At 37.5% G+C, this 25,916-nt stretch overlaps 1 protein-coding gene across 8 annotated transcripts in view; it reads left to right on the top strand.

Annotated features, from left to right (window-relative positions):
* Positions 1–7,765, top strand: part of NOL4 (nucleolar protein 4) — a 399,753-nt gene extending 391,988 nt beyond the window's left edge. For all 8 annotated transcript variants that reach the window (XM_059894059.1, XM_059894058.1, XM_059894055.1 and 5 more), the window contains one exon: positions 7,572–7,765. In XM_059894059.1, the coding sequence (XP_059750042.1) occupies positions 7,572–7,765 (194 nt within the window). The remainder of the gene's footprint in view (positions 1–7,571) is intronic.
* The last annotated feature ends 18,151 nt before the right edge of the window (positions 7,766–25,916 follow it).

The raw sequence follows: 25,916 nt of genomic DNA, 5'->3' as shown, positions 1-25,916 counted from the left end.
ATATATATACACATACATACACATACATATATATATTTTTTTAATTGGGGTATAGTTGCTTTACAATGTTGTGTTAGTTTCTGTTGTATGACAAAGTAAATCAGCTATATGTATAATATATCCCCTCCCTCTTGGACCTCCCTCCCACCCCACCGCCATCCCACCCATCTAGGTCATCACAGAGCACCGAGCTGAGCTCCCTGCGCTATACAGCAGGTTCCCACCCACTATCCATTTTACAAAAATTTACAATATCTTTACACTGACAATGAAATATCAGAAAGGGAATGTAATCAAACAATCCCTTTTAAAGTCACATAAAAAAAAAAGAAAATACTTAGGAATAAACCTCATTAAGGAGGTGAAAGACTTATATGCTTAGAACTACAAAATAAAGGAAATTAAAGATGATTCAAAGAAATGGAAAGATATTCCGTGCTCCTGGATTGGAAGAATTAATATTGTTAAAAGGGCAATACTACCCAAAGCAATCTACAGATTTAATGTGATCCTAATCAAATTACCCATGACATTTTTCACAGAACTAGAACAAATAATCCTAAAATTTATATGGAACCATAAAAGACCCAGAATTGCCACAGCAATCCTGAGGAAAAAGAACAAAGCAGGAGGCATAACCCTCCCAGGCTTCAGACAATACTACAAAGCTACAGTAATCAAAACACTATGGTATTGGCACAAAAACAGATATACAGATCAATGGAACAGAATAAAGAGCCCAGAAAAAACCCTCACACCTATGGTCAATTAATCCATGACAAAGGAAGCAAGAATATAAAATGGGAAAAAGACAATCTCTTCAGCAAGTGGTGCTGGGAAAGTTGGACAGCTGCATGTAAACCAGTGAAGTTAGAACACACCATCACACCATGCACAAAAATAAACTCAAAATGGCTTAAAGACTTAAACATAAGATATGACACTATAAAACTCCTAGAAGAGATCATAGGCAAAACATTCTCTTACATAAATTGTACCAATGTTTTCTTAGGTCAGTCTCCCAAGGTAAGAGAAATAAGAACAAAAATAAACAAATGGGACCTAATCAAACTTACAAGCTTTTGCACAGAAAGGAAACCATAAACAAAATGAAGAGACAACCTATGGAATGGGAGAAAATATTTGCAAATGATATGACTGAAAAGGGCTTAATTTCCAAAATATACAAACAGCTCATACAACTCAACAACAAAAAAACAAACAACCCAATCGAAAAATGGGCAGAAGACCTAAGTAGACATTTCTCCAAAGAAGACATACAGATGGCCAATAGGCACATGAAAAGATGCTCACATTGCTAATTATTAGAGAAATGCAAATCAAAACTACAGTGAGATACCACCTCATACTAGTCAGAATGGCCATCATTAAAAAGTCTCCAAATAACCAAATGCTGGAGAGGGTGTGGAGAAAAAGGAACCCTCCTACGCTGTTGGTGGGAATGTAAATGGTACAGCCACTATGGAGAACAGTATGGAGTTTCCTTAAAAAACTAAATATAGAGTTACCATATGACCTAGCAGTCCCACTCCTGGGCATATATCTGGAGAAAATTCTAACTCAAAAATATACATGCACCCCCCAGTGTTCATAGAAGCACTATTTACAATTGCCAAACAACCTAAATGTCCATCTACAAATGAATGGATAAAGAAGATGTGGTATATATAGTTATACAATGGAATATTAGCCAAAAATAATGAAATAATGCCATTTGCAGCGACATGGATGGACCTAGAGATTATCATACTGAGTGAAGTCAGAAAAAGAAAGACAAATACCATATATCACTTGTATGTGGAATCTAAAATACGATACAAATCAACATATCTATGAAACAAAAACAGACTAGTGTTTGCCAAGGGGAAGGGGGGAATAAGGGAGGGAAGAAATGGGAGCTTGGGATTAGCAGAGGCAAACTATTATATATAGGATGGATAAAAAACAAGGTCCTACTGTATAGGACAGGGAACTATATTCAATATTCTGTGACAAACTATGATGGAAAAGAATATATATATACATATATATATATATATATATATATATATATATAAACTGAGTCACTTTGCATTACAGAAGAGATTAACACAAAATTGTCAATCAACTATACCTCAACAAAATTAAAAAATTTTATATACCTATATACATATATGTGTGTATATTATATATATATAAAGCCTCCCTCACCGTCTTCCCAGAGCACTGAGCAGGAGCTCTGGGAAGGGCCACATTGGGATCCAAGGGACTTTGGCTATTTCTCTCTCACCTCCCTAAATTGTAAGGCCTTTCTACTGCAACCCTAAGCCAAACAAGTCATTTACATATGGCATAAGACCAGATTTTTTTTTTGGTCTTTAACAAAAGTCTTTATTTGAAGGCATAACAGTAAAATCTACAAGAAATTTCTAATAGGATGTGTTTATATTTTATCCTAAATCAGACACGTTTGAATACCCCCCTACCATATGATCCAACAATTCCACTTCTGGGTATTTATCCAAAGGAAATGAAAACACTAACCTGAAAAGATAGCTGCAGCCCCATGTTCATCACAGCATTATTTACAATAGCCAAGACATGGAAGCAATTGCCCATTGATAGATGGGTGGATTAAGAAAATGTAATTTTATATATATATAAAATTATATATATAATTATGGATACATAAATTATATATTATATAACCATAATTACATATATAATTATACATATAATTTTATAATATATATATAATTATATATATAAAATTATAAATACACACACACACTCAATGGAATTTGATTTAGCCATAAAAAGAAAAGGAAATCTTGCCATTTGTGACAACATGAATGGACCTTAAGGGCATTATGCTAAGTGAAATAACTCAGAGAAAGACAAATACTGTTTGATCTCAATTCAGATGCATTTTTTTGGGAGGAAAAAAAAAAAAAAAACCATGAAAACAAACTCATGGATATAGAGAACATATTGGTGGCTGGGCGGGTGAGTGAAATGGGTGAAGATCATCAAAAGGGACAAACTTCCAGTTATAACTTAGTCATGAGGATGTCATGTACAGCATGGTGATGACAGTTACCAACACTGTGTTGTATTGATATATTTGAAAGTTGCTAAGAGAGTAGATCTTAAAAGTTCTCATCAGAAGAAAAAAAAGTTTATAGCAATGTGTGATGATGGATGTTAACTAGACTTATTGTGGTGATCATTTAGCATTATATACAAATACTGAATCATTAGATTGTACACCTGAAATAATATAATGTTATATGTCGATTATATCTCAATTAAAAAAAAGTAAATTCTCACAAAACTTTTTAACTATGAGTACCTAAATGCCTCTTGACCTGTAATGATTAAAATATTTACTATCTGGCCCATCATGCTTAAAAGCATGAATCTGAAAATATCACTCACTTATTTAAAATTGTTAAATGAATTGCCAGTTATCCAGTCATTTCAGAGTGCATGACTTGGGAGTAGAGGTTGTAGGTAAAGGAAGGGAAGTAGGAGAAGGTTGCATGCAGGTAGGACGTTTTTATGTCCAACTCGATACTCATTGTAACATTTAGTGGGAAAATATTATTTAGGCAATAGACAATAACTATTATTCTCTTTTTCAGCAACAATTCACATGGAAAGTACTGTTATAAGCAATTCTACTTATTTTTCCACAACTTCAGATGATAACTTTCATAGCAATACTAATATTCCCATATATTAGAGGTAACTTTACTTGAATAAGTTACACTAAATCTACTATTTTCTATGTCTAACTAGTTTTCATTTACCATAATTGGGTATTATCAATGACATCACTCATTCTCCGTTTCTTGAGTGTTAGCCGTAGAAAGTACCTGGCATTTCTCATTCATTTGTTACACAAATACTTATTGAGCCTTATTTTATGCCATGCACCACCACAGCTACCTAGAACAATGTGGTAAGACACAAAGGGTGCCTGCCGTCATGGGTCTTGCATTCTTCCTCAGTATATATAATAAAAATGGTTATCAAAGTTTTTAAAAAACACAACAAAACTTTGTCCAGGGGTTTCTATTATCTGTGGTTAATTGACACCAAAATAGGACCACAAAGGTAAATCTAATTAAAACGGGCCAAAAATGCACCATAAATAGGGGGAAAGTATTCAACTGATATTTAATTTAAAAAATAAAGAATTATGGATCTATATTTTCATTTCATTAGAATTTGCTTATAATTTAAATGTCCCCCCAAACCTTAAAAAATAAATCAAGGGTTGATTTTAGTGGGTCTTAATTTTTCTAACAACATTGTATGTTGGCACGAAATGTCTTTTATTTCTTATTCAGCTTCTCAGAATGAACATTAAAAAGGTCTGCATCATTTGGGTTAAAAGTAAGTACAGTTGACCGTTGAACAATGTGGGTTTGAACTATGTGGATCCTCTTACACAGATTTTTTTTTTCAATAGCAAATACTACAGTCCTACACTATTTGCAGTTGACTGCAAATAGTGGTTCCATCCACACAGGTGGAGGAACCAGAGATACAGAGGGCAGACTCAAGGTTACACAGAGATTTTCAACCATGGCAGAGGGTGGACGCCTCTAACCCTCACGTGTTCAAGGGTCAGCTGTACTTATATAAAACTGGCCTGTCAATTTTCCTGAATATGTGCCTTAATACTAGATATTCAAATCATTTTCTCTTGAAGCATCTAGTGGGTCATTTTCCTTGCTCGTTTTCTTATTAACTGGTCCTGCTCTTCCAGAACCATACTTTTCAGTGGCCTTGTCTGTGATTTGATCAGGTCTGCAAGAATACTTTTCTCGACTTCTTTAAATTCTGCATCTTCATAAAATTTGAAACTTTGCTTTATAGTTGACATGCATTTTAATTACATTATATTGTTTGAGTTAAGCCAAACCAGTCAAGTATGACATTGACTCAATGAGGCAGAAATGAAAACTGGTGACAAACAGGGAAGGACTGTTTGAGCAGTCACTAGTTAAATAATTTATTCATTTGTGAATATTTTAATTTTTTTTTTGCTTCCCTATCCAACCTCATAACTTTGATGATCTGAATAATCAACATTCAGCAAAAAGAATTTCTTGTACTTTTGATTTATATTCTCAATCCTGATCCTGTAGATCTAAAAGAAAAGAAACCAAGGTAATGAAGTTAACTTTCTTCCAGAACAAAAAGTAGCAGAGCTGTGAATGGCTTCTCAGTTACTGAGCTATCTAGAGTTTGCCTATGTTAATAAAAATCTGAAAGAAAGTGAAAGCCATGTCTCAGTTTGGAGGTGTAGACCTTTGAGCCAGAGGTGGAGAATAATCCATAAACTGCAATATTAGAATAAAATCACAACCTCTCTCACCCCAAAAAGAACCGGAGCCCTCACCCCACCCTTTCTCAATTCCAGTTCAAGATGCCAGTCAGCAACTTGGCAGGACAGCAAAACCATCACAAAATGTTACACCTTCTTATGAAATAATGACAAGCAGCCAACCAGACACTAGGTATCTACATAAATGAGAGGAAAATTCTTTCAATTTTCTTTCATAAAGATTTGTACTAGGTAGAGAACAGATTTGTGGTTGCCAATGGGGGAGGAAGGTGGGGGAGGGAGGTGGGGGAGGGATGGATTGGAAGTTTGAGATTAGCAGATGCAAACTATTATATATAGAATAGATAAACGACAAGGTCCTATTGTATAGAACAGAGAACTGTATTCAATATCCTGTGATAAACCATAATGGAAGAGAATATGAAAAAGAATATATATATACACATATATATATATATGAATCACTTTGCTGTACAGCAGAAGTTAACACAACATTGTAGATCACCTATACTTCAAATAAATAAATATATAGATAAATAAGATTTGTACTAGGATTCTTGAATGTAAAGGAAAGAAGTAAAATTTAAAGTTGGTTCATTCAGAGACCCAAACTCCTATTACGTCATGATGGTTTCTTAATCCACTCAGAATTTCCCACTCAGAATTTCCCAAACAGTTGCTGTTAATGATTTGCTTGTTCGGTATTCCTATTTGCAAGTGTAACATCCCTGCGTCTCTCCCTTTCGGCTTGTTATATCTGTGTCATGATTTTGTGAACAGGAGAACAAATGGCAGCCAACTCCTGCTAGAAAATCAAAGCTTTGAAAAGGCCATGGCAGAAGTGGAGATAAGTTTCTCTCAGATGTCAGAGTTCTTGAGTCCTACTCCTGTCTCTGTCCTAATTAAATCCAAGTGAAGTTACTTCCCTCTTATGGGACATCTGCCTCTTAGCTGACAGAAGTCCTTCTCTCCCTTTGGGAGAGAGGGTGGAAGAGGATGGATCTTGACCTGTCTCCATTATGCCTCAAGAAGAACTAGAAGGATAAAATAACAACCTTCATTTTAGTTCATGAAATGAATACTACTATCTGAAAAATTATAACATGTTTAGGAAAAAATCTGTTAGAATACTTTCAAGTTATAGAATCACTACAGTTTTGGAGCATGCCTTTAGTTATGTGCTTAGTAATATTTTTTCAAGGATTTTAAATTTATTACTGCAAATTTAATAATTATAGCAATTGCTTAACAAAAGGTAAGAACTATAAAAATGAATGCTTAGGTCTATAAAAAATACCTAATATAATAATCTAAGAGTAATCATATAAAGAATCTTAACACAAATGCTTGACGAGTTTTAAATCACTTAATAAATTATTTTTCAGTAAAAATTTACAAAAATGTCATCAAAAAGCAGACCTATATGATTTAGTTAAATATATGTGAGGAAAAAGAGTCGACACATGAGTGTTTTGTGCAAATAAATATGGTAAATAGGTATTTAACAATACCTAAAGCAGTATTCCAAGTCTAGTTTCTTTGTGGTATTGTTTGTGCTAATCATATACTTACAATACACTTTGAAAGCAAACTTCAGTCTAATATATTCACATTTTTAAATACTAATCAACCTGGTGGAAAAAGCAGTGGCCTGAAATGAAAAATAATATGCAATTCACGTCCCTATTGTGCCATTTAAAAGTTATTGACCTCTAAACGTGTCATTGAACTCCTGCAGTCCTCAGTTTCCTCTGTTCTAAATTGAAAAGTTTGTAATCTAGGGTCATTAGCCTCACCATGTAGGCTTTTTTCATTTCTGAATTGGTGGGGTCCAAATTATTTGTTATCAAATGTAGCAAATAAAAAATGTGATTCCCATCATTTTCTACTACTCCAGAGAAGCTTCTACTTGTGGAAGGTGGACTTAACATTGAATTTTCCAAAAAGCACATGTTAAGAGAATTTCTTCACTGTCTTTCTACAATCCGAAGTGACCACCAGAGGCTGGACCAGGAGTCTAAGAAAATCCAGCCACTCTTTTCCCATCGTGTTGCTCTTCCATCTTTCTGAGAGCAGATGTATTTGATTAAGGGTATCAGTAGCTTCTCACGACAGAATAGGTGAATTAAATCAACACTAATTTATTTAGTGCTCATGTTCAAGATACTAGAAGAAAAATTGTCCATGTCTAATTTGTGCTGATTTTTTCTAGGACCCACTGATCTCAGCATGAAGAGGCAGTTGGCGACCAGCTCAGGATCCTCCAGCAGTTCGAGCTCCAGACCCCAGCTGAGTCCAACTGAAATCAATGCAGTGAGACAGCTGGTTGCAGGATATCGGGAATCCGCTGCATTTTTATTGCGTTCCGCAGATGAACTGGAAAATCTTATTTTACAACAGAACTGAGTCCAGCGACGATCCTCTTCACTGAGGTTTAAATTTGCAGTTTCCACTAATGACGTTTTGATTTCCCAGCAGAGATGCGTCTGGTCTTACTGCACAGTCTTAAGAGAAATATTTCCATTATGCCACATTGTCCTTGATCCATAAAGTGATGTGTTTAGGTGCTTCAAAGGAACTCTGGCCTCTGAAGTACTTGAGATACTTTAATGTGTCCAGCCTACTGTTTTTTGTTTCAGTGTGCCAGCATAAATACCTGGGGCAAAAAAAAAAAAAAGGCTGTATATTCCTAATTCAAGGATAAAACAGAAGAAGTTTGTGGTATAAAAAGTAGTTCAAGATCCAACTGAAATATTAGTGGAATTTGCTACTGACTTACTGGACTGAAAGCTGCAGTATCTGGCAAAAAAAAAAAAAAAAAAAAAAAAGCCAAAATTTCTCATTGCTACAGGATATAACAATGAAAAGGATCTTGTATTTTAAAAAAAAATATGTAATTTTTATAAAAAGAAAACTTGTTTTTCATTCAGAATTGTCATTTTTACTTTGGTAACTTTTTCATAGGTCCTAAAAAGAAAACTGTTTTGAGAAACTACTGTAAGTACCTTTTCCACCTCCCTTTGCCTTCTCCTCTTTCCAAATTCTTTCTACAGAAATAACACTTGATGCTGGGGAAAAAAAAAAATACCCTTGCCTACGTTCTTTAAATCGTCGCATCAGGAACTACTTCCAAGAGAAGCCTGCGTTTCTGCACTCATGCTGGTCTCAAGCATTCCACTCACCATTGCAGCTTTACCATAGCGGTTTTCAGCACAGAATTTTTTAATATTGAAAAAGACATATCATTGAAAAAAAAAAAATGACACCTTGGTTTCCTACAGCTGCTCTCCCCAGATTGCCGCTGCTGTCTTATGGGCATCCCTCTAGCAGCCATTGGATGTCGATGACTGAATGTTAAAGAGGTTGCAAGTGACAATCTGAAAATTTGCACTCTTGTGTGTAGTTTTCTTTTCTCTCTTTCAGAAATAGTTCCCCAAAAGACCATTACCTCTCCTGATATGATTTGTATAATTTACAGTTGTAGGTAAAAATGATGTAAAGAACTCTCAGTGGATGCAGCTGCAATCTACAATGAACTGTCCCCTCCTCTTCCCCATATTTTGCCCTTCTTCCTTATTTTATAGTGTTGAATACACATGAATGGTGTTTTCTTTGTGCACTGAGGCAAGCCTATTTTTTAAATATTTAGGGAGGAGTACATCAGTTTACGCTTCTTGTACAATTTTTTTCTGTTGTTTGGCTTCGGTTGGATTACAGGTTCTTTGTGCATTCCTGAATTTGCCTTATTTCATGTAAAATTTATGTCATTTGGTTTTTGATAATAAGTTGAAGACATCAGTGATATTTCTTAACTACTTGTTACATATAGTTTTTCAAGTAATGACTGTGATTGTGACCAAGTAATGTGCACTTTTTCTTGTAACTGTGGACATTGCTATGCTCTTTTCTTCTAGTGTTTCTAGAATTATTGTTCCTTACAGTTACGTAAACAAAAAACAAAAAAACAAAAAAGAACTTTTGTGATACTGTTGGTGAATATAATGTGAAAATCTTATTGAAATATGAGTATTTTGGAAATACATAGATGCACAAACATCTTTTAAGGTGTGGATTTAGAGTTTGCTTATTTAAATGAAAATTCAAAAACTGAGGGCTGGTATAATTTTCTCTGTTTTGTTGGGTTTAATAAACAGATTTCTGTGTTAAAACACTGATTGTGAAACCTTATAAACTTTCTGAATGATATGAAATGTTATTTTATACCTACACATCTAGCACAAAATTGACAGTTCAAACATATTTCAAGAACATCCCAAGGTCCCCCAGAGCTTCCACATTCAGTCTAATAAATAATTTTCCAAGAAGGGGTAGAGCAGATTAGCAAACCATGGGTATTTCATCTGATTGTTTAACTCTGATTTAAGAATTTATCTTTTAGTCCCCATTTTTCATGAGTAATCTGGCTCTTTTAGTCACTCCTAATTTAACATTTTGGGAGAAACATACCTGTTTTAAGTGCCTGTTTATGTTTTGGGTTTTGTTGTAAGAGTATTTGAGGCTTTGGCATGGTTACTATTTCACAAAGTAACACCCCGGTTTGAGTTGAGCTTATACATAAAAAAAATCCTTAATAGCAATAATAAAGCAAATGGATTAGAGAAAGGGAGTTCCAGCAAGGTGCTCTTGTTTTCATTTCATTTTCATCTTCACTTACAACTCCCACATCCAACCACCAAGGACTAAATTCCCCCCACATCTTCTGCTTTTTGCACATTTATCTACAAGAATGAGGGTACCAGGATTCCCATCGTTTCCCTGGGAGAGCTCAGAGGCCAAAACGAAGTACCATTTTGTTTTCCTTTTCCTTTGTAACTTGTACCTGAAAACACTCTGGTCCTTTTTAACTCTCTGTCACAAGAGAATAGAGATCACATCCCCCTTATAAAGCATTCTGGAGAAATTGGGTGCAGGTTCATATTCTCATTCAAATGAGGTGATAGAAAACTCTCATAAACACGGAGATCAAATAGAATTTTCTGTCACTTCTGACAGCTTTTCATACAGCAGCCATTTCTTGTCACATATGTATTACTTTATCACACTTAATAAGAAAACATTCCTTGAAGTAACCACAGAGAATGCAAACACAAGCAGTTACTGAATTTTCTTAAATTGTGTAAAGTAACAGCACTTGGTAAAAAGGGCATTCCAGGAACGATAGCCACCGTTTACTGATTATTTTAGGAGATCGGGATAGTCACTTTACATTTTACAAGAAGGCTCAAGAAAATGAAGTAACTTGCCACCAAGAGCACCGAGCTTGTGAGAACTTGAAGCCATTATCTGACCCAGGTAGGCCTGGCGCTGGAGCACCCCCTATTGGTCGCTACAATCTGTTGCCTCCCAGGTACTAAATCCTTAACATTCTGCACTGACTTGGAACCAGGCCTGTTTATGCTAAAGTTTAGCAGTTTTATTTGTGTAGTTAAATAATAGTCATGACATCAAATAAAGGATCTGACTAAACACTGACAGTTTTATCCCACTTATAGAAGTTTAATTTCAAGTTATGTTCTCTACAAATATAAAGAGCTACAATAAAACCCACCACTAATGAAAATCAAATACATAAAGCAGGAAGAAAAGGCAGTGACTTTTTTTTTAAAAAAAAAACAATGATGGGTGCCAGTAGTGAATCCGGTAAGGAAAGAGAAAAGGGATTATCCAGCTGAACCCATAAAGGTAAGTTTGTTCACCTGAGATTTCAGTCTTAGGCAGGTGCTATTTGCAGGTGCTATTTGGTTATTTTGATTAATCCTGGTACCATTAACACAAATACCATTCAAAGACTTATCTTTCTATGTCAAAAATATTTTCTAATTTCGTACAGCCCAGGTTTCAAAAGTTTAGTTTGTAAAGAAAAAGTTCCAAAAATAAAGCAGGTAGACAATACATTAACATACTGTTTATCTTTTAAATTGTGTTCGAGATGCAGAAATTTGGTAAAGATTGAGCACAAGCTAACCTACAGGAGTTTGCCATTTAAATATAATTAAAATCTCCTTTCTTAAAAATATTTTGAAAGGAGAGAAAAATGCCACTAGTAGATTAACCTATCTCCAGTTTTAAGGTCAATCATTTTCAACATTTAGTTTTGTTTTCAGATTGCAAAAGAAACTTGAGAAATACAGGAAAAGAAGGAAAAATAATCCCAGCATCCATAGAGAACCATGAATAACATTTTATAGTATATCTTTCAGAGCTTATCTAAACAGGTATATAAACATTCTTCTGTTTGATTTTACTGTATATGGTGTTTCTTCATCTGCTTTTCTGTCCTAACAATATACCATGAATACTTCCCACATCATTAGGTATTCTTCTTAAGTATTATTTCTGATGACTATAGTATTATATTGTATGAATGTACTTGTATTAATTTTCTATTGCAGCTGTAACAAATTACCACAAACACTATAAATTTATTTCAGTCTGCTAAGTTGGAAGTCTCACTGGGCTAAAATCTAGGTGTCAGCAGGAATATGTTCCTCTCTGGTGGCTCAAGGGGAGAATCCATTTCCTGGCCTGCTCTAGCTTGAAAGCTGCCTGCATTCCTTGACTTGGGGTCCCTTCTTCCATCATCCAAGCCAGAGCTTAGCATCTTCAAATCTCTCTGTAACTCTGACCTCCTTTTCTGCCCCCTCTTCCACCTTTAAGGACCCTTGTGAGTACACTGGGCCCATATGGAAAAAATAGGACAACCTCTTTTAAAGTCATATGATTAGCAAACAATTTCATCTATAAATTTAATTCCTTAATTTGACATATAACAAAACATATTGACAGGTTCTGACGATTAAGATGTGGACATCTCTCTCTGGGGGGCATTAGTCTGCCTACTCTAGTTATCTTAATTTCTCTTTTTTTTTTTTTTTTTTTTTAAATGCCTCTCTGTACCCAACTGTATTTCATCCATTCACCTGTAGTAAAGATCCTAAGTCAGCAGCACAAATATTTTACAAGTAACTGTCAGCTGCTGTATCTGTACTTTTTCTTCTTATAAAGGGTATAGTTTTTTGGAAATTATTTTAATGACATTTTTCTCTAATGTCTCACATTCAAATCAAATGTAATAAACAAATACATATGGTAAATGTGCAGCTAAATCTTTCAAGGGAAATGAAACAAAAATACCTCTGAACTCTTTTCTTACTTTGATTTCTTAGAAAGTGCTTCTGCCCAAGAAATTCTCTGAGATATGTTTAAGGCCATCTCATTAGACCAGAATAGGTACACGAGGATCCAAAGCTTAATCAAATTCTGTAAGCAATGCAACCACATTCATAAAACTTCTAGTGGTAATTACCAGTGGTGTTTTATTTACTCTGAACAAATAAAAGATATATTAATATTAGATGTTATTAGATGGCATGTCTTTTAAAAGGAAGGGTTTGGCAATAACATACCTATTGAATTTAGGATAATCAAATGAGTTTAAAAATTAAACCTCTTTACCTCCATTTCTTTGTGAGAAAACCATTTTATTGACATATTAAAACTTTTATTTCCCCTCATCTACTGTGCTTTTTTTTTTCCCTTTTCAATTGCTATCCACTGAAAGAAGATCAAAGATAATTCAAGACCATTTTTAATGCTGTGAGAGAAAAAAAACAAACAAACATTAAAGCATAGACCACAGAGAGCAAATACTATTACTCAAAGTGTGGAATTGGCACCAGTTTTTTTCCCTCTAAAGTGTTGACTTCTCATATTCTTTGTTTATTGGGGAATGGATTAGCCCAGGCCCCCCATGAGAAATGCCTCTACTCATGTAAAGCACTCCACTGCAGTGATGGAACAAGTGGCCAGAGATTCCACAATAGATTATTTAATCTTAGTTCCTTTGCTGGTGGAAGGATTCCAAGGTCTGCCTTGAACTGAACCCATAGAGTAGTAAGCCTCTTCACTCGTTTTATTTTTCATTCATTTGAATAGCGTATTCTTTGACCTACTATGTGCGGGGCATCAGGCTCTGATACAGAAAAACTATTCCTGCTTCAAGGGGTCGGGTCACATCTAGTGGAGGAGAGAGACAGAGGTACAGATGGTTATAATACAAAAGGATAAAGAGAAACAGTGTAACATGTAATGATAGAAATATGCCAAACAGGTCAAAGGAGGGCACAGACCTCTATAGGAGTGGGGGAGGGTAGGTGCAGGGAGCTAGGTGGTCACAGAGATGGAGCTGTGGGGAATACTTGGCAAAAGTGTTGAGTTTGTTTAGGGAGGGTGGAAGAATGAAAGATGCGTGAGTTAAAGACATTTTGCAACTTCAAAGGCCGCCACAAGTTGAGGATGGAGGAGGCATGGAATAGCGTGGTGGGCAGTCACTTGAGCAGTTTAGTGCTGCCGGAAGGCAGAGTTTGAGATGAAAAGAGATTGACTCCTGGAGAGGAATAAAGGAGCCAGATCATGCAGGGCCAGACCTGCCACGCAAAGGCACCTGGCTGTGTCCTGCCGAGGATGGAGAGACCCTTGCAGGTTTGCGCAGTGGTAAGTGTGCGTTGGCACCTCTGTTGACTATTTGCTGGAACTTCAGCAGAAGAAGATGACGTACTGCTAGATCACAGGACCTCCCTCCATCCCCAAAAGTAAATTAAATAAAACTAATAGTGAAAAACAAAAAGTATTACATAAGTAGCATATGAACAATGAAGGAATGGGCTTTGTCCTATAGCCACTAAAAGGTGGGAGCCATGAAGATTCAGTAAATGTCACAAATTAACGTTACTTCATCCTTAGGAAACAGATCTGAGGAAGGAGAGTGAGTGGAAAGGAATGTTGAAAACCCCACTATTAAAGTTCTAGTTGGAAGAAAGGAGAATGAGGGGTGAGTGGACCAGCTTGTGGAAAAGTATGTACACGACCCTTCAGGAACACAAGACCCTTGCTGCCCTCCTGACGAGTTTCCAGAAGTAGAAACACCATCAGGACTTGCCATTTCATGTGTTCTCTGGTGGAAAAGACAAGCTGAAGAGTAAAGAGGAATACAGTGATACAAGGGTATGCTTTCTACAAAAAGAAATGGGAGATTCAATCGGCATTTCCCTTGCCCCCTTCCTGTCCTGTCCTTTTTCTCCTCTCCTTTACCTCCTCCTCACCCCTGACTAATAAGTCAGTGGCCAAAACTTAGGAGGTCCACTTGTCTTATTTGATTTTCTCTTCTGAGAGGGAAACAGGCAAAGGTGCTGGAGGAAAGGGAAGGCATTAGGAGAAATGAGTTATTGGGCCTCATTGCCTCTGTCAAAAGTGAAGTTCCAGAGTGTCCACCGCAAAACTGGGGAATTTAGGAATCTTAAATTTCCTGTCCCCCAGTATGGATAGGACACAGTCCTGCCTAAGTGGAGTGAGTTATGAAACTGGACTACAAATGACATTGCAGAAGACAATGATCACAGACTGGTCGCCCCAATCTCAACAGCTAGCATCACCTCCCAGAACCCTGCTCTCCAAACTTTCAGCAAAACAAAAGCAGATAGAATTCAAAATACCTCGCCCTCAGGCTGCAGGTCAAAGAGAAGAACTGTGAGTTTAGATAGAAAAAGAAACAGGGGGAAAGAGATGTCAGGGAGAATCTAATCACACTGTATTTGGAGAAACAGTAAGTATAACAATGAACATAGCCCATAAATATGAATAAAATGTAAACAAACAGTATGGCACCTGTATATCCAACCAAGAGCAAAGAATGGAAGTGAGGCAGGCAGACATGGAAGAATAGTTACTACAAGTTATTTTTAAAATACATTTGAGGGAGACCTTCAAGATGGCAGAGGAGTAAGATGTGGAGATCACCTTCCTCCCCACAAATACATCAAAAATACATCTACATGTGGAATAACTCCTACAGAACACCTAATGAACACTGGCAGAAGACCTCAGACTTCCCAAAAGGCAAGAAACTCCCAACGCACCTGGGTAGGGCAAAAAAAAAAAAGAATAAGGATGGGACCTGCACCTCTGGGAGGGAGCTGGGAAGGAGGAAAGGTTTCCACACACTAGGAAGCCCCTTCACGGGCAGAGACAGGGGTGGGCGGGGTGGGGGGGGGGGAAGCTTCAGAGACACGGAGGAGAGCGCAGCAACAGGGGTGCAGAGGGCAAAGCAGAGAGATTCCCACACAGAGGATCGCTGCCGACCAGCACTCACCAGCCTGAGAGGCTTGTCTGCTGGGAGCTGAGGCTTGGGCTTCTGAGGTCAGATCCCAGGGAGAGGAATGGGGTTGGCTGTGTGAACGCAGCCTGAAGGGGGCTAGTGTGCCACAGCTAGCCGGGAAGGAGTCCGGGAAAAAGTCTGGAACTGCCTAAGAGGCAAGAAAACATTGTTTCACAGTGCACGAAGAGAGGGGATTCAGAGCACCGCCTAGAAGAACTCCAGAGACAGGCACAAGCCGCGGCTATAAGCACGTACCCCAGAGACAAGCATGAGACGCTAAGGCTGCTGCTGCAGCCACCAAGAACCCTGTGTGCAAGCACAGGTCACTATCCGCACCCCTGCTCCGGAACCTGTGCAGCCCACCACTTCCAGGGTCCCGTGATCCAGGGACAACTTCCCTGGGAGAACACATGGCGTACCTCAGCCTGTTGCAAAATCACACCGGCCTCTACTGCTGTAGGATTACCCTGCATTCTGTACCCCTCCCTCCCTCCCGGGCCTGAGTGAGCCAGAACCCCTGAATCAGCTGCTCCTTTAACACCGTCCTGTCTGAGCGAAAAACAGACGCCCTCAGGCGACCTACACGCAGAGGCAGGGCCAAATCCAAAGCTGAACCCCAGGAGCTGTGCGAACAAAGAAGAGAAAGGGAAATCTCTCCCAGCAGCCTCAGGAGCAGCAGATTAAATCTCCACATTCAACTTGATGTACCCTGCATCTCTGGAATACCTGAATAAACAACGAATCATCTCAAAATTGAGGCGGTGGACTTTGGGAACAACTGTAGACTTGGGGTTTGCTTTCCACATCTAATTTATTTCTGTTTACATTTATCTTAGTTTACTATTTAGAGTTTATTAGCATTGGTAGATTTGTTTATTGATTTGGTTGCTCTCTTCCTTTTTCTTTTATTTATATATGTATATATACATATATATATATGTTTTCCTTTTTGTCTATTGATGAGCATGTATGTGTATGCTTCTCTGTGTGCTTTTGTCTGTATAGCTTTGCTTTTACCATTTGCCCTAGGGTTCTGTCTGTCTGGGGTTTTTTTTTGTTTCTTTGGGTTTTTTTAGTGTAGTTTTTAGCGCTTGTTATCATTGGTGGATTTGTTTTTTGGTTTGGTTGCTGTCTTCTTTCTTTCTTTCTTTTTTTTCATTATTTTTTAATTTTTCTATTTTTAATAACTTTCTTTATTTTTATTTTAATAACGTTATTTTATTTTATTTTATTGTTAATTTTTCTTTCTTCCTTTCTTTTTTTCCTCCCTTTTCTTTGGAGCCGTGTGGCTAACAGGGTCTTTGTGCTCCGGCCAAGTGTAAGTACTGTGCCTCTGAGGTGCGAGAGCTGAGTTCAGGACAAAGGTCCACCACAGACATCCCAGCTCCACGTAATACCAAATGGCGAAAGCTCTCCCAGAGATCTCCATCTCAGCGCTCTCCACTCAACAACGAGCAAGCTACAATGCTGGACACCATAAGCCAATCAACTAGCAAGACAGGAACAAAACACCACCCATTAGCAGAGAGGCTGCCTAAAACCATAATAAGGTCACAGACACCCCAAAACACACCACAAGACGTGGTCCTGCCCACCAGAAAGGCAAGATGCAGCCTCATCCACAGAACACAGGCACCAGACCCATCCACCAGGAAGCCTACACAACCCACTGAACCAACCTTAGCCACTGGGGGCAGACACCAAAAACAATGGGAACTACGAACCTGCAGCCTGTGAAAAGGAGACCCCAAACACAGTAAGTCAAGCAAAATGAGAAGACAAAGAAACATGCAGCAGATGAAAGAGCAAGGTAAAAACCCACCAGACAAAACAGATGAAGAGGAAATAGGCAGTCTACCTGAAAAAGAATTCAGAGTAATGACAGTAAAAAAAAGATGATCCAAAACCTAAGAAACCTAATGGAGAAAATAAAAGAAACGTTTAACAAGGACCTAGAAGAACTAAAGAGCAAACAGTGATGAACAACACAATAAATGAAATTAAAAATTCTCTAGGAGGAATCAATAGCAGAATAACTGAGGCAGAAAAACGGATAAGTGACCTGGAAGATAAAATAGTGGAAATAGCTACCACAGAGCAGAATAACGAAAAAACAATGAACAGAATTGAGGACAGTCTCAGAGACCTGTGGGACAATATTAAACACACCAACATTCGAATTACAGGGGTCCCAGAAGAAGAAGAGAAAAAAAAAGGCACCAAGAAAATATGTGAAGAGATTATAGTTGAAAACTTCCCTAATATGGGAAAGGAAATAGTCAATCAAGCCCAGGAAGTGGAGAGATTCCCATACAGGATAAATCCAAGGAGAAACACAACAATACAAAATGATTCAAACTATCTAAAATTAAATACAAAGAAAAAATATTAAAAGCAGCAAGGGAAAAACAACAAATAACATACAAGGGAATCCCCTTAAGGTTAACAGCTGATCTTTCAGCAGAAATGCTGCAAGGCAGAAGGGAGTGGCAGGACATATTTAAGGCGATGAAAGGGAAAAACCTACAACCAAGATTACTCTAACCAGCAAGAATCTCATTCTGATTTGACGGAGAAATTAAAATCTTTACAGACAAGCAAAACCTAAGAAAATTCAGCACCACCAAACCAGCTTTACAACAAATGCAAAAGGAACTTCCCTAGGGAGGAAATACAAGAGAAGGAAAAGACCTACAAAAACAAACGCAAAACAATTAAGAAAATAGTAATAGGAACATATATATCGATAACTACCTTAAATGTAAATGGATTAAATGCTTCAACCAAAAGACATAGCCTGGCTGAATGGATACAAAAACAAGACCTGTACATAAGCTGTCTACAGGAGACCCCCTTCAGAAATAGGGACACATACAGACTGAAAGCAAAGGGATGGAAAAAGATATTCCATGCAAATGGAAATCAAAAGAAAGCTGGAGTAGCAATTCTCATGTCAGACAAAATAGACTTTAAAATAAAGACTATTATGAGACAAAGAAGGACACTACATATTGATCAAGGGATCAATCCAAGAAGAAGATATAACAATTGTAAATATTTATGCACCTAACATAGGAGCACCTCAATACATAAGGCAAATGCTAACAGCCATAAAAGGGAAAATCAACAGTAACACAATCATAGTAGGGGACTTTAACACCCCACTTTCACCAATGGACAAATCATCCATAATGAAAATAAATAAGGAAACACAAGCTTTAAATGATACATTAAACAAGATGGACTTAATTGATATTTATAGGACATTCCCTCTAAAACCAACAGAGTACACTTTCTTCTAAAGTGCTCATGTAACATTCTCCAGGATAGATCATATCTTGGGTCACAAATCAAGCCGTGGTAAATTTAAGAAAGTTGAAATCATATCAAGTATCTTTTCTGACAACAACGCTATGAGACTACATGTCAATTACAGGAAAAATATCTGTAAAAAAATACAAACACATGGAGGCTAAACAATACACTACTAAATAACCAAGACATCACTGAAGAAATCAAAGGGGAAATCAAAAAATACCTAGAAACAAATGACAATGAAAACATGACGACCTAAAACCTATGGGATGCAGCAAAAGCAGTTCTAAGAAGGAAGTTTATAGCAATATAATCCTACCTCAAGAAACAAGAAACATCTCAAATAAATAACCTAACCTCACACCTAAAGCAATTATACAAAGAAGAACAAAAAACCCCAAAGTTAGCAGAAGGAAAGAAATCATAAAGATCAGATCAGAAATAAATGCAAAATAAATGAAGGAAACAATAGCAAAGATCAATAAAAGTAAAAGCTGATTCTTTGAGAAGGTAAACAAAATTGATAAACCATTAGCCAGACTCATCAAGAAAAAAAGGGAGAAGACTCAATCAACAGAAATTAGAAATGAAAAAGGAGAAGCAACAACTGACACAGCAGAAATACAAAGGATCATAGGAGATTACTACAAGCAACTATATGCCACTAAAATGGACAACCTGAAAGAAATGCACAAATTCTTAGAAAAGCATAACCTTCCGAGACTCAACAAGGAAGAAATAGAAAATATAAACAGACCAATCACAAGCACTGAAATTGAAACTGTGATTAAAAATCTTCCAGCAAACAAAAGCCCAGGACCAGATGGCTTCACAGGTGAATTCTATCAAACATTTAGAGAAGAGCTAACACCTATCCTTCTCAAACTCTTCCAAAATATAGCAAAGGGAGGAACTCCCCCAAACACATTCTACAAGGCCACCATCACCCTGATACCAAAACCAAAGATGTCATAAAGAATGAAAACTACATGCCAATATCACTGATGAACATAGATGAAAAATTCTCAACAAAATACTAGCAAACAGAATCCAACAGCACATTAAAAGGATCATACACCATGATCAAGTGGGGTTTATCCCAGGAATGCAAGGTTTCTTCAATATATGCAAATTAATCAGTGTGATACACCATATTAACAAATTGAAGGATAAAAACCATATGATCATCTCAATAGATGCAGGAAAAGCTTTTGACAAAATTCAACACCCATTTAGGATAAAAACCCTCCAGAAAGTAGGCATAGAGGGAACTTTCCTCAACATAATAAAGGCCATATATGACAAACCCAGAGCCATTATTATTCTCAATGGTGAAAAACTGAAAGCATTTCCTCTAAGACCAGGAACAAGACAAGGTTGTCCACTTTCACCACTATTATTCAACATAGTTTTGGAAGTTTTAGCCACAGCAATCAGGGAAGAAAAAGAAAAAAAAAGGAATCCAAATCGGAAAAGAAGAAGTAAAGCTGTCACTGTTTGCAGATGACATGATACTATTCATAGAGAATCCTAAAGATGTTATCAGAAAACTACTAGAGCTAATCAATGAATTTGGTAAAGTAGCAGGATACAAAATTAATGCACAGAAATCTCTTGCATTCCTATACACTAATGATGAAAAATCTAAAAGAGCAATTAAGGAAACACTGCCATTTACCATTGCAACAAAAAAATAAAATACCTGGGAATAAACCTGCCTAAGGAGACAAAAGACCTGTATGCAGAAAACTATAAGACACTGATGAAAGAAATTAAAGATGCTACCAACAGATGGAGAGATATAACATGTTCTTGGATTGGAAGAATCAACATTGTGAAAATGACTATACTACCGAAAGCAATCTACAGATTCAATGCAATCCCTATCAAACTACCACTGGCATTTTTCACCGAACTAGAATAAAAAATTTCACAATTTGTATGGAAACACAAAAGAATCTGAAGAGCCAAAACAATCTTGAGAAACAGAAATGGAGCTGGATGAATCAGGCTCCCCCACTTCAGACTCTGCTACAAAGCTACAGTAGTCAAAACAGTATGGTACTGGCAGAAAAACAGAAATATAGATCAATGGAGCAGGATAGAAAGCCCAGAGATAAACCCACACACATATGGTCACCTTATCTTTGATAAGGAGGCAAGAATATACACTGGGGAAAAGACAGTCCCTTCAATAAGTGGTGCTGGGAAAACTGGACAGCTACATGTAAAAGAACGAAAATAGAACACTCCCTAACACCATACACAAAAATAAACTCAAAATGGATTAAAGACCTAAGTGTAAGGCCAGACACTATCAAACTCTTAGAGGAAAACATAGGCAGAACACTCTATGACATAAATCACAGCAAGATCCTTTTTGACCCACCTCCTAGAGAAATGGAAATAAAAACAAAAATAAACAAATGGGACCTAATGAAAGTTAAAAGCTTTTTCACAGCAAAGGAAACCATAAACAAGAAAAAAGACAACCCTCAGAATGGGAGAAAATATTTGCAAATGAAGCAACTGACAAAGGATTAATCTCCAAAACTTACAAGCAGTTCATGCAGCTCAATATCAAAAACACAAACGACCCAATTCAAAAATGCGCAGAAGACCTAAATAGACATTTCTCCAAAGAAGATATACAGATTGCCAACAAACACATGAAAGAATGCTCAACATCATTAATCATTAGAGAAATGAAAATCAAAACTACAATGAGATATCATCTCACACTGGTCAGAACGGTCATCATCAAAAAATCTACAAACAGTAAATGCTGGAGAGTGTGTGCAGAAAAGGGAACCCTCTTGCACTGTTGGTGGGAATGTAAATTGATACAGCCACTATGGAGAACAGTATGGAGGTTCCTTAAAAAACTAAAAATGGAACTACCATATGACCCAGCAATCCCACTACTGGGCATATACCCTGAGAAAACCATAATTCAAAAAGAGTCATGTACCACAATGTTCATTGCAGCACTATTTACAATAGCTAGAACATGGAAGCAACCTAAGTGTCCATCGACAGGTGAATGGATAAAGAAGATGTGGCACATATATACAATGGAATATTACTCAGCCATAAAAAGAAACGAAATGGAGTTATTTGTAGTGAGGTGGATGGACCTAGAGTCTGTGATACAGAGTGAAGTAAGTCAGAAAGAGAAAAACAAATACTGTATACTAACACATTTATATGGAATCTTAAAAGAAGAAAAAAAAAATGGTTCTGAAGAATCTAGGGGCAGGATAGGAATAAAGATGCAGACGTAGAGCATTGACTTGAGGACACAGAGAGGGGGAAGGGTAAGCTGGGCCAAAGTGAGAGAGTGGCATGGACATATATACACTATCAAATGTAAAATGCTAGTGGAAGCAGCTGCATAGTACAGGGAGATCAGCTTAGTGCTTTGTGACCACCTAGAGGGGTGGGATAGGGATGGCGGGAGGGAGATGCAAGAGGGAGGGGATATGGGGATATATATGTACATATAGCTGATTCTATTTGTTATAAAGCAGAAACTAACACACCATTGTAAAGCAAGTATACTCCAATAAAGATGTTAAAAAAAATAAAAAATAAAGTATTTTTAAGTTAAAAAAATACATTTGAAACAAAGTATCTCCCAATAAAACATTTTTATCTGTAATAAATGCTTGGCTTGCAACAATAAACTATAAACCAGAGAAACAATCTCTCACTTTATTTGACAACCCTAAATTATAACGATGTCACCTATGACAAACCTTTCATTATAAGCAATCTTTCTTCAAGAGCACTTTAAAAAAAAACAAACAGAAAAATCTATTATTGCATATATTTTCTATCCACTATTGAAACAGATAGGAGGCATGCCTTATACATTGTGCCCGAACAAGGAGAGCATGGAGCACCTCTGAAGACTGGAGACAAGAACATCAGAGGTTCCCTCGTGGGCCTGGCTCGGGATGGGGACTTGTTTGGCACAAAAACCACAACCTCATAACCTGGTATACATGTTGGGTTTTTGTTTTGTTTTGTTTCAAAAATTCCTCATGAATTGTGTGTCTCTTTTGGAAGATGTGACAATCTGACATGTGACATGCCATTTGTGCTCTACGCACACGCCATGCAGAGTAGTGCTGATCTTAGACCAGCAGGAATGCGGTGACATGCCTTCTCCATCTCTAAATCAATTATTCCTCTTCTCTTCATTATTATGCAGCTTGGCTTCGGAGACTGCCGAAGCCAAAGGTCAAATTCAGATTTCTACGTAAGATCTTAGAATCAAATAGGAAGCCATACTCCTCACTGGTGACTTCGATGTCATGTTTGGAGAGGACTTCTTTCTCACTGAATTTTTCCCCCCGCAGGACTTAGTTGGTGTGTCCTTGTCTCCAGAGCCGATTATCATCTGGGCATCTTCCTTCTCATTCTACACCTATGGGCAGGGGGGGTTGGGTGTGCTTTTGCTGAGCCCTCAGGGTGAGGGCTCTCAGCAGCCCAACCCTCCCCTGCTCTTGGGCCCCAGGGAAGTGGCAGCAGAGGTTTCAGCCCCAGCGACTCCATGTCCAGACTGGGTGAGGCTGGAGAGTAAGGAGAAACAGCTGGAAAGTGAAAAAGATCTTTTTGAATTGGGGATCTGCCCGCATATAAAGCAAAACTTGTGTACAGGGGCATCGGTCCTTCGGGACAACATCTCCTCATTAATCGAAACATTGCTGCTGGTGTTGTGACAGGAAGGGCCACCTCTGCTGACACTGGAAATGAATCCTAAATATACAGACAGTTATGGATGCTCAGGAAGGAAAGAAAGCCCAGCTGAACTTGGCAAACTCACGTTACACAATCTTTTACTTCCCTCTTCACACCTCATCAAACTCCTTCTGATAACTCACTGAATATCAAGCAGAATATTAGAAACTGTGCAGGTATTCTTAATACATAACAAAAGTACTAGCACATGATATTTATCTTTAAAAATATAATTATTAGTGGACCATTTTGAGAACTTTATAGCTTAGAAAGCACTGTCATAATGCATTGCTTTCTTTGATCCATATCCCAGGGAAGATAGAAGGTTTTATAATCATTTTCTGAAACTGAAGCTCAGAGTTATGGCCTAATTGTTACCACCAAGACAAGAAGCCAGGTCTTCTCATTTTGAATCCTGTGTTTTTCTTGTCCCCAACCCCTCCCCATAATATCATATTGCATTTCAAAGAGTTGTTTCTTTGATGTGTTACAAACATACCTTATATCTGTGTTTTTCCACTCAATTACCCATCCTTTGACACATTTATAACCTTGGAGACATTCAAACCCGAATATCTTTTGATTTTCTCTCCTCCTTTGCCTGTAGGTTTGGTTTTTTCCTAATAAAAATTCATTAGGAAAGTCGTTCAACCAGAATGTATGAAATGCCTCTAACCTGCAGAATCCCGTGCTGCTCTGGCATCAGAGGTAGGGGATTTAGACAGAAAAGAAATACATGTCTGCAGAGGGCGTGCAGGTCACCAGCGAGGATTTTGGCACGAGGCCCTGTGCTGACAACCACTGGGCTAGATCCGTCTGTCCATGCATAAAATGAGAATAAGCTCTTTCACAAATATAAGCATGGCAGTACATATGAAAATAGAACAGGTTTTAAGGTACACACCAAATAAAATTTAGAATTAAAGAGCACTTCTCTCTTTTGCATTTCTATTCAAAGCCTCGGCAGTGTTGTTTAATTTTAGAAAATAAGAACAATTCTTGCCGGACCAACATAACCAAATGAAAGCTAAAAACATAAGACCTTGTCTCAGTATTTGACAGGAAACATGCTTCTCAGCCCTGCTCTGCACACCTAGGCAGCAAAGTAATAGCCACAGACACGCTGCTTCCACCAGGCCCGTGTTGGGCGTCCATGTACAGGGAAAGCACACGGACTTAGAAAATAAGGTACACTTGGGCCACAACGAATGTTCTGTTTGCTCACTCTGTTTTGGACACGGTTATTTGGCAATTGGACACTTGAAAAAAACAGCATCATACATCAAGTTTCAATTCACATTGAAACGCCATGTGGACTATTTTTTCTAATTCTTTAAAACTATGATCCAGACTCAAACCCACATCATTTATCCATAAAAGGCACCAAAATTGTCTGGAGGAGCTCCCTCCCTCTCCCTGCGGTGCCGTACCATTCTCTCCACGTCCCACCTCCCCGCTTATGTTGGAATAATGCCAATGACTAATACTTTCTGAGCTCTTAATAGGAGCCAGGAACTTTCCATATATTACTTCTCAGTCTTACTATGAATTGAACGATGCATGCATTATTTTTAATGGCCACGATTTTGGTCACTCTGCTGAAATACCTGAGCCATGCACTCCATATTTCCCTAAGAAGCTCCCACTAAAGACAATAAAGACTTTGCTCTTGCTAATTTTTTAACCGAAAAAGTAGAGTCAGTGCAGGATGGATTCCATTTTCTGCAGGACCAGGTCAAGACTATGATTCCCTGGTCCATAACAGCCAGCACGCCTTGAACAGCAGTATGTGACATGCTGTTCTAGCAGGTATGACTTCTTACCCCTTTAGCATATATAGGAGGGAGGTATTATTATCTCATTTTACAGATGAGACACCAAAAGCACAGAAAGGTAGAATTAGCTTTTCCAATGCCATTTAGCTAAAAAGGGGCTGAATCTTAACTACCACATTCCCCTGCCTCTCTAGCCATTTATTTCATATCAGTGAAAAATCCTAAGATTCACATAAAGCCTTGACTTACGATGAGAAAATAAAATGAGCTCACTATGAACATACATGCACATGCCAAAATCCTAGTCCCCTGAAACTTCTAATTCCAAAAATTATGCCATTGTTTATGCCCTAAATGCCATCTTTATGCCATCCTAGATCTCTGACCCCAAACACTTCTTTACCTAAGAGAGGTAGTTCTCAGAAAACAACAGCTGAATTAATTTTGACTAGTCTTTAAATTGTCTTTTTGTGGGGAGAGGACAGAGGGAACATGTGCAAGATACGTATTTTAATTGTGAAAATGTTTGAGCTGTCTCTCAAAATTG

This window comes from Balaenoptera ricei, chromosome 14, assembly GCF_028023285.1.
Source record: "Balaenoptera ricei isolate mBalRic1 chromosome 14, mBalRic1.hap2, whole genome shotgun sequence".
In the NCBI taxonomy this organism is placed as follows: domain Eukaryota; kingdom Metazoa; phylum Chordata; class Mammalia; order Artiodactyla; family Balaenopteridae; genus Balaenoptera; species Balaenoptera ricei.
Note: the sequence above shows the minus strand (reverse complement) of the source record. Positions and strands in the feature narration are given on the sequence as shown.